This window comes from Microtus ochrogaster, chromosome 10 (genome assembly GCF_000317375.1).
Source record: "Microtus ochrogaster isolate Prairie Vole_2 chromosome 10, MicOch1.0, whole genome shotgun sequence".
Classification (NCBI taxonomy): Eukaryota; Metazoa; Chordata; class Mammalia; order Rodentia; family Cricetidae; genus Microtus; species Microtus ochrogaster.
In genome coordinates, this window is record NC_022016.1 from 42,648,883 (window position 1) to 42,658,333 (window position 9,451).

General features: G+C 52.7%; 1 protein-coding gene across 4 annotated transcripts in view; it reads left to right on the forward strand.

Moving 5' to 3' along the window:
- The window catches only part of Kazn (kazrin, periplakin interacting protein), a 930,141-nt gene that overhangs the window by 799,414 nt on the left and 121,276 nt on the right, over window positions 1–9,451 (forward strand). The window contains exon 1 of one of the 4 annotated variants that reach the window (XM_013348430.2): window positions 3,683–4,117. The exons of 2 other annotated variants lie outside the window; for them this stretch is intronic. In XM_013348430.2, the coding sequence (XP_013203884.1) occupies window positions 3,910–4,117 (208 nt within the window). In that variant the 5' untranslated portion in view covers window positions 3,683–3,909. Of the gene's footprint in view, window positions 1–3,682; window positions 4,118–9,451 lie in introns of those variants that run through there. One more of the 4 variants, XM_005352882.2, reaches the window with a different exon arrangement.

Genomic DNA, 9,451 nt, shown 5'->3' on the forward strand with positions numbered 1-9,451 from the left:
ATAATAATAATAATAATAATCAACAATAATGAATTGAGCTGGGTAAAATTCTTATAAAAAACCTGAGTTGGATCTTCCATCAGGACTCATTTGTTAGGAAAAAAAAAAAAGCCTAGGCACAAAGCACACTTGTAATCCCAGTACTGCGGAAGGGACTCAGTGACCCACCAGCCTGCATAGCTCACTTGGTGAGCTCTAGGCCAGGAAGAGATCCTGTTTCACAACCTGAAGAATGGCAGCCAAGGCTTTCCTCGGCCTCCATACACATGAATGCACACACAAGTACACACAGGAACTGTATACCCACATCAAAACGTTTAAGAATTTCAAGGAAACATCATCAAAGCCCTGAATCCCAGCACAAGGCCCTTTGGAGCACAGGACCCTGTGTTTCCCAGTTGGAACCCCCAACAGTCAGCCCTGCTCTGGCGTGTTCGCTGGGGCTCTCTCTGATGTGTTTCTTTGCGTGGGACCTGTCCAGGCTGTCCCAGGCAGGATATGGAGTTAGTATCTGACCCCCAGATCTTGCTATCTGTCCAGTATCTTCCAGATCTGAACAGAAAGGTCCCCTGGGCCCTGGGTGGCCTTCTAGGGCAGGGACCGTGGTCACCTTCTATTGTAGAGACCATAGACTTCATGCACGGGTATGTGGGCCCAGTGTTTTCCAGAAGCGTTCCTGAAGGAAGCGCCTAGAAAATACTGTTCTGGTAGACTACATAGCTCAGCTTTGACTAGCAGGATAGTACTGCCTGCAAGGAAAACCCGGAGCAGCAGACAGGGAGAAGCCTAGTTTCCGGGAACCCCAGAAAACTAGGGGAAGTGAACTGAACCCAACTTCTGCTCTGCAGTGTGGGGCATGCACACACACACACACACACACACACACACACACACACACACACACGCTGAGCCAGGACCTAACTTTGCTGAGTAAGGAAAGCAGTGGAAATTCCCCAGGGCTGTGACCTTGCGAGTAGCCTGGGTGGTTGAAATGTCTCTGGGAAGTTTGTGCAGCTTCTTCGAGGCTGTCCGGGAAAGAACACTGGTGGCCCAGGGACAGGCGACACGGAAACTTCTAGACACATTTGCTTCACTGCTCTTCCTCTTTTCCTTTCTTATTCTTAACGTTGTCGGCTTTGTTCTTATGATTTTTTTTTTACATCGATGAGTGTTTTGCTTGCATGTCTGTATAATGCATGGGTACCTGGTGCTCACTGGGGTCAGAAGAGGAATCAGATCCTCTGGAACTAGAGTTACTGATGGTTGTAGGCAGCTATGTGGGTGCCGGGACTCAAACCTGGGTCCTCTGTAGGATCAGCTGGTGCTCCTTATCACTGAGCCATCTCTCTAGCCCCTTGTTCTTAAGTTTTAAAGAACTGTCAACATCCCAAACTAAGAAGAGTATCTGGAAACACTGGGCCCACACTCCTAGGCATGAAGTCTAGTCTTCCACAGGGAATGACCACCGTGCCACACCCTAGTTACCCTGATAACAAGTCCAAGTGGCCAGTGTTATTTACCCAAATGCCTGTGGTCCTTTTCCTGATGCTGGAGCTAAGGGCATGTCTCTAACAAGAGTGGGGAAATAGGTGTGGGGCCTCAGACCTGGAATCCCAACACTCAGGCAGGGGAGTCAATGCAAGTTCAAGTCCACCCTCAGTTACTAGTGAGTTCTAGGCTAGTCAGGGCAACATAATGAGACCTTGTATTAAAAAGGAAGAAGAAAAAGAAAGTGGGAAAACAGAAAGTGGATTAGGAGCTCATTGTACTTTAGTGACTTCGGGGAAAGTGTGTTTCTTTGTGGAAGTGAAATTCTAATGGTTTTTATCTTGTTGCTCTTGTCTTAGAGAGGGCTTGATACTGAAGCTTAGGCTAGCCTGAATCTCACTATATTGCCCAGGTTGGCCTAGAATTCCTGCCTTAGCTTGCCGAACCACTATGTCCAGCTTTTGCAAAACATTTAATAGACAAGGTGTTCTAGATTGCTTTCTGTTGCTGTAATAAACGCCATGACCCAAAGCAATTTAAGGGAGGGAAGAATTGACTTCAGCTCATATTTTCAGGCCACAGTCCACCCTTGAAGGAAGTCAGGGCTAGTATTCAACATGAGAACCACGGAAGGACACTGTTAGCTGGTGGCTCAGCTAGTTTTCTTAGACAGCCAAGGACTACCTGCCTAGGGATGGGACCACTCGTAGTGGGCTGGGCCTTCTGACAGCAGCCTACAGAGATGCCCACGGGCCAATATGACCCAGCCAATTCCTTAACTGAGGTTCCCTTTTCTCAGGCAACTCTAGGTTGTATCTGATTTACAATAAAAACCAACCAGGAACAGAAGGGGAGGTTAAGTCAGAAGATAGCCTGAATTCCATGGTGAAACCTTCCTCAGCCATTTGTGTCTTTTCTTCTCTTCCTCTTATACCCCCTACCCTACACACACAACACAACACCACACACACACACACACACACACACACACACACACACACTCTGGAAGTGTCTCCAGGATGAGATTTTTCTACCATCCAGTGCCTGAAAAGGTGTTTGCAGATTTTCTACCTTTGAGGGTTCAGAAAAAGCTTTCCTATTCTGCTTCTCATTCTAATAAATGTATCAGACTTGGGGACTGCACTGTACTTGGTGCTGGGTTCATGTCTTTCCGCTTGAAGGGCTGGGTATTTAAGGCATGGGCCATTTTCTTGCACTGTTGGGGACACCAGCAGCAGCTTTTGGCATGTCCCGTGCCCTCCGTGGTGATCAGGGCTTGGAGTTAGGGATGGGGAGGAGGGTCTTGGCACCGTTGTAGACTCTCCAGCTGGGCCGGTTTCCCAGGAGGAAGGGAATGGACACTGGGGAGGCCATGGTGGTTAGTAGCCAAGCCACTGTGGTTGAGGAGAGGCGGGGCTTCTCTCCCGTGGTCCAGAGAGGGACTGTAAAAGGTTTCAGACTTGGAGGCAAGTCATTTTGTTACCATAGCTTGTTAGAGAGCCATCTGTGAGTGGCCAAGAGACTCTCATCTCACAGGCTGGGACAGAGAGAGTCACGGGACATAACAGTGGGCACCTAAGGGGTGGTATTGGTGGTGAGCTTGGAGGCTCCTCACCTAGCTGTGCAGCTTGGCTCCCTGGAGTCTACAGCTGGGGGAAAGCCAGCCCTGCTCCCAGGGCTGTGGGGAAATAATTAGTCCCTCTAAAGAGCATTGTAATCTCAGATCAAAGGGGTCTCCCAGCTGCAGAGCCCTTTACAGGCTCAAGGCCAGCCCCTGGAACACCCACTCCAGGCCAATCCAGGGTGCAGCTCGCGCACCCTCCAAAGTACCACCTAGTCCTGAGTTTGGCTGGCCTAGTAAACCTCTGTCCCCTAAGACGAGAACATCACTTCACTGGCCAGCACACTGTAGTGCCAGGCACGGGCCTGCAGCCATTCTTCTGGCACACTCAGGCTTGAGCACTGTGACTCTAGATCCCTGGGACAAGGCCATCTACCTTTCAGGTCCTAGGTTTCTCTAGGAAGGGCTGGGGGCGGGGAAGGTTGGGAGGTGGGGGGCGGTGGCCTGGGGCCAGACGCACGAGGGGCCAGTAGGCGCCAAGGAGTGGGGCGGGGGCGTGGTCCAGTAGAGAACGTGGAACGAGAGGGGGCGTGTTCGGGGAGTGGCCAGAGGGTACCTCGCTAGCCCGGAAGGAGCGGGAGGAGGAGTCGCAGGATCTGGAGTTGTTCCCACGTGAGAGGATCGTGTCGGATTCCTCCGGTGCGGCGGCGGCTAACTGCCGGGCGTCCGGCGGAGCTGAGATCGCTGGCCCGGCGCGCGTGGGTGGCCCGATGCGGCGGCGGCTCCGCGGGCTGTGAGCCGGGTGTCCGGCGTCAGAGCCCCGTGTGCCGCCGTGGGGCCTCGCGTCCCGGGCACACGGGATGCGGGCGGCCGACTCGGGCTCGTGGGAGCGCGTCCGCCAGCTCGCGGCACACGGCCAGCCGACTCCGTCCTGTGGCCGGGACACCGGGCCTCTGCGCGCTCCGGAACCTGGAGCCTGCGAGCTATGCACGGATGCTGCGGCGCCTCGAGAGCAGCAGCGAGCTGGGGCGGTCACCGATGCAGCCGATGGCTACAGCAACCAGCTGGGTAGGTGCTTGAGGGGCGGGCAGGGCGGCGCGGTTGCAGGCCCTAGAGCCCGGGAGCCGCCGGGATCGGGCGCGCGGGGGCGCTCGGGGCCGGGGAGCTCCGAGCCAGCCGTTGGTGGCAAAGTTGTGTCCCCGAGCGCCGGGTGGGTGCGGCCGGTTAGCACACTGGACGAGAAGAGTTTTTAAGCTTGGGAGCTGTGGTCTCGGGGCTCTCCGGCAACACCCCTCCCCCCTTCTAGAACCTTAAGAGGACTACAGGGAGAGAGGTCAGGGCCATGCCTGTCAAGAGTCCTGGGAACCTTGGCGCCTGCAGACTCAGCTCCGGGATGGACCCAGAGCGTGGGAAAGGGGCTAGCTAGCCCTGTGCAAACTTGGGACGGTCCCTTTTGAGTTCTTAAGCGTCGGAGCTAGGGTTTTAGGGCTATCTGGTTCCGCGACTCGAGCTTGCCAAAGCACTAACTACATGGAGAGAGGTCAAATCCACGTTTGTCAGGGTCCTGCAATACAGTGGCGCCTGCAGATCCACTTCGGGGCAGGACCCGGAGTAAGTGTGGGGTAAGGACCTACCTAGCTCGCTGCAAAGTTGGGGCGACCCCCTGTCCTGTGTTCTATAACCCGTCTGGCTGCCGTAAGTCCGGAAAAAGAGTTCTCCTTCGCTCTAGCCGCTCACATTTGCTGGAGTGGAGCAGAGAGATTGCTGACTTTCACATACACTTTAACTCCAGGAGAAATTGCAGCAGTGGGAAGCACAAGCGCCTAGGTCTAATTGTGAGTGCTTGGCCAATCCGCCCCAAGTAGAGTACAGTGGTTCTGTGTTAAAATGCGCCCAGTGGGTGCGCCCATTCCCGGCTCAGCTGTCTTCCTCCACCCGCCCCCAAGTTAAGTCATGGGGTGGGGGCAGGAACCCTGGATCCGCCTGTCTCCAAGGGGGAAACAATTTAGGTGGAAGTCTGCCGGCTTTTCCGAGAAGAGCCTGCCATCCTTCAGTCTGAACTTCTGAACACTTTTCCAGGAACAACGGAAGTGCACAGGATTTTTTTTTTTTATTAATTGTTGAGCACCTTACTGTGCTGTAGGAATTTTTGTGCAGTGTCCTGAAGCCCCACTTGGAAGTGAGGCTGTCTTTATCTCTCCCTGCAGAGACAGACAGAACAACCCAGAGGCGGAGCCACTTAGAGCTCTCACTGTCGTAAACCTTGGTGCTGGCATCTCAGCTTTTATTTTGTCTAAGGCAGGGTCTTAGGACAGGTCCTTCTGTCATGCTAGGGCTAGCGGTACTGGCTATCGACTGGCTTTGGCACCTCAAGTTCTGCCCGTGGCAAGGTAAAACCTAGCATGTTGATCCTGCTCCCAGGCAGGTTGCTCCTGAGCTGGGGAACCCACAGAGTACCTGCCAAGTGATTCCTTCCTCTGGGAAGGAGCCAGCTGATGTACAGCAGCACGCAGGTGAAGCAAGTTGTGTCATCTCTTTGAGACTTGGTTTACCCACCGTGGAAATGGGTACCCACTAAGGGGTGTCATCGTTTAAAAGATGCTCTGTGTCAACTAGGCATAGTGCCTCATACCTGTCGCCATTCCAGGTTCTCAGGAGGCTGAGACGCGAGGGTGTTGAGTTCACGGCCTGTCTGTGCCTCACAGTGAGGTCAAGGCCACCCTGGGCAGCTCAGCGAGGTGATCCTGCCTCAAAACAAAAAGCACAAACAAACAAACAAACAACAACAAACCACAACTCAGTGGCAGAGCACTTGCTCAGAGTGTTTGAGAATCTAGCTTTGCTCTCCAGTAGAAAAAAGGCAGACGAAATGGCTCAGTGGGAAATGGCACTTGCTGCCAAGCCTTGAGTTCCATCCCCCTGATCCAAGCGGTGGAAGGAGGGAGCTGTCTTCTGACCTCCACGCATGATGTGTCCGCTTCCCCCGTCCATACACAAGTTATGTTTTTAAAATAAGGGAGGGAGGAGCGAGGGAGCACCTAGCCTGTGTCACCGCAGGCGCTTAATAAATATTAGTCCTGGCCTTCTCATACCCGGCATACCTGCAGTCCCACCTGCCACTCACTGCCCCAGGGACTCAGTTTCCCTGTTAGGCTGTGATGCTATCTTCCTTGTCCCTGCCCTTTTGACCTGTGTGTGTCACGACGACTTTTGTCCCATCTGTAAAAATGCTTTAGGGCTCTGAGGCCAATGTGTTGCGGCCGTGGACACTGTTATTATGTCAACGTGTGGAAGATGGCTGGGTGGAGGGTGCAGCTGTTGACTCTGTGTCTGGATGGGCTCCGTTCCTGTGTTCATAACAATGTCCTAATGGCATGCTGCACCCGGGAGACGCCTGCCTCTTACATCTGAAACTGCTTGTTTGCCACGGCCCTCTCTCATCACGTGTCCCTAGAGGGGAGAGGGCGTTAGAGATGGCGGTTCCCAAATCACTGGTGGCATTCCTGCAGGAGACAAGGTCACACCAGCAGGCTGTTCAGAAAGTTCTGGCCCTTCCTTCTCCAAGTCACTCCCTTTCTCTCTGTTTCCCTTCCTCCTTCCCTTCCTTCCTTCTTTCCTCTCCCCCTTTCTTTCCTTTGCAGGGTCCTCTGTGGCCCGGTCAAACTTGACACGTAGCCGAGGATGACCTTCAATTTCTGATCCTCCTGACTCTCCACGACCTGAGCCCTGGAATTATAGGCATGAGTCACCCTGCCCAGTTTTATTCGGTATTGGGAATCGAACCTAGGACCTCATGTACACTATGCAAACACTAACCTTAACTATGTCTTCAATGTCTCATGTCTGGTCTTTTTTTAAATTTAAGCTTGAATTCTTTTATTTATGTGTATGCATGTGTACCCTCAGAGACCGGAGGAGGGGGATCGGATCGCCTGGAACTAGAGTCCCCAGTGGTTGTGAACCACCTGATGTGGGTGCTGGGAGCCGAACTGTGGTCCCCTGCAAGAGCAGCAAGTGCTCTTAACTGCTGAGCTGCCCAACGTCTGCGTCTTCAAGGACAGTTTCAATGATATCTGGAGGCTGTTGGCAGCCAGTGCGGAAATGGTCTCTGTTTATGGGAGTTTTCTTCTAGGAAGGAAATGGGAATTCTTTGCCTTAGCACCACAGGCTGAAGTTGTTGGGGAAATAAACATTCCAGCCAGACTGTGTGAGTCTTCTTAGACTCCGCCGATTGTCCCAAACTGGACCCAATGCTCAGCTTAAGGCTCTGAAGAGATAGAGGCCTTGCTGGATGAGGCCTTCTGGGAGTGAACACTTTGCCTGAGGATGGAGGTCTGCACACCTTGACATGGCTCAGGAGGCCGGCCCTGAGATCCACAGGGTGATGGCCCTGAAATAGTGATAGCTCTGACCTGTAGGGTAAATGGACCAATGACCAGAGCAGAGGACGCAAGCATTGACTGCCTGTGTCGTCCCCACCACACCCCACCTCTCCCCAATTCTCTCTGACCTTGAGATACCTGATAGACCAGTTTGCCTTTGGGGGAGTCTTGATTCCAGAGCCCCCGCAGCGTGAACCAGGTGCCCACTAGGTGTTCGTAACTGGGAACATGAATTGATTTGCCCTCTCGGTCATTGCCCATTCACTCGGCCATCTATTTGGAACACCTGCTAAGAGCCAGGTGCTATTAAAGCTGTCAGGACTATCGGAGCAAACAAAAGCTCCTGCAGTCCATCTTCCAAGGCTCTTAGACTCCGTGGGAGGGGATTGCCCATAGGCACGCGTGTCCGAGACAGACAAGTCCAGGGGCCGAAAGTGCCGTGCAGAAAATGAAGCTGGGAGGGGATCTGGCTGGAGGGACAGGCTACCTCATGTTAAGAGAGTGGTTAGAGACAGAGGCGTGTGTAGCGAGGCTCTTTGGGTGCTGAGTCCCTTAGGCTAAAGAGCATTGCTACTGGCTGCCGTTCCAAGTCTGTTTGGAAAAGAGCGTGTTTCTGTGGACAACAGTGATTAATCTGTCTACCTCTGAACTTGTGATTTTAGATTGTGTTTTTGTTTCTTTGTCTTGAGACATGGTAACCTCTTTCCTAGGCTGGCTTCAGCTCACTCTGTCATCTCCGCTTGACTTTCTGATCTGTATTCAGAGTGCTGGACTCACAGCCTGGGCCACTAGGTCTGGCTTACCCGTCCGTACCTCTTTGTAAGATAAAATGTTGCTTGTTTATTTGTTGGTTTGTTTGTTTTGGATTTGGTTGGTTGGTTGGTTGGTTGGTTGGTTGGTTGGTTGGTTGGTTGGTTGGTTGGTTGGTTGAGATAGGGTTTCTCTGTGTAGCCCAGGCTGTCCTGGAACTGTGTAGACCAAGCTGGCCTCAATCAAACTCAGACATCTGCCTGGCTCTGTCTGCCTTCCGAGTGCAGGAATTAAAAGTGTGTGCCACCACCACCCATGATGTAAGTTAAAAATGTACAAGAAGAAAGTGCCTGGCTGGGCGGTGGTGGCACACACCTTTAATCCCAGCAGAGGCAGGCGGATCTCTGTGAGTTCAAGGCCAGCCTGGTCTACAAGAGCTAGTTCTAGGATAGGCTCCAAAGCTTCAGAGAAACCCTGTCTCGAAAAACCAAAAAGAAAAAAAGAAAAAAAGAGAGAGAGAGAGAAAAGAAAAGAAAAAAGTCCCTCAAGGGATCAAACCCAAGGCCTATTATCACGTTCCTCAAGCTCTCTGCCGACTGGCCTGTTTCCCAAGTCCTAACCCACCCTTTCTGAAATCCTTCTGTCGCCATTGCCATTTGTTTCCCTGCTACCTCTTGCCCTGTCCCAGCATTGTCACACCAGTTAGCATACCCTGGGGCACCAGCTCGCCTGAGCCCACATCTGTATAAAACTAAACTGAGAGATTGTCTTAATCTGTCCTCCCAGCAGCCAGGGGTAGGGATGGTTGCCAAGGAGACCGGTGCTTGGAAAAGTCGACAGACTGGCCCAAGGTCACACAGGCAGTGGGGTGTACAGCCTGGGAGTGAACCCCAGTTTGTAGACTGAAATCTTGGAGGAACAGAAAGACCTTGTGCTGTTCTTTGGTTTTTCGAGACAGGGTTTCTGTGTGTGACAGTTCTAGCTGTCCTGGAACTTGTTCTTGTAGACCAGGCTGGCCTCAAACCCACAGAGATCCGCCTGCCTCAGCCTTCCAAGCGCTGGGATTAAAGGCGTGCGCCACCACCGCTGGGCTCATTGTACTGTGCCTGAATAGGTAGACCCTTTATTAATCTTAAGGTCTTTTTTTTCCTTTTAACTTTTTTGTTTTTAAGACAGGGTTTCGCCGGGCGATGGTGGCGCACGCCTTTAATCCCAGCACTCGGGAGGCAGAGGCAGGCGGATCTCTGTGAGTTCGAGACCAGCCTGGTCT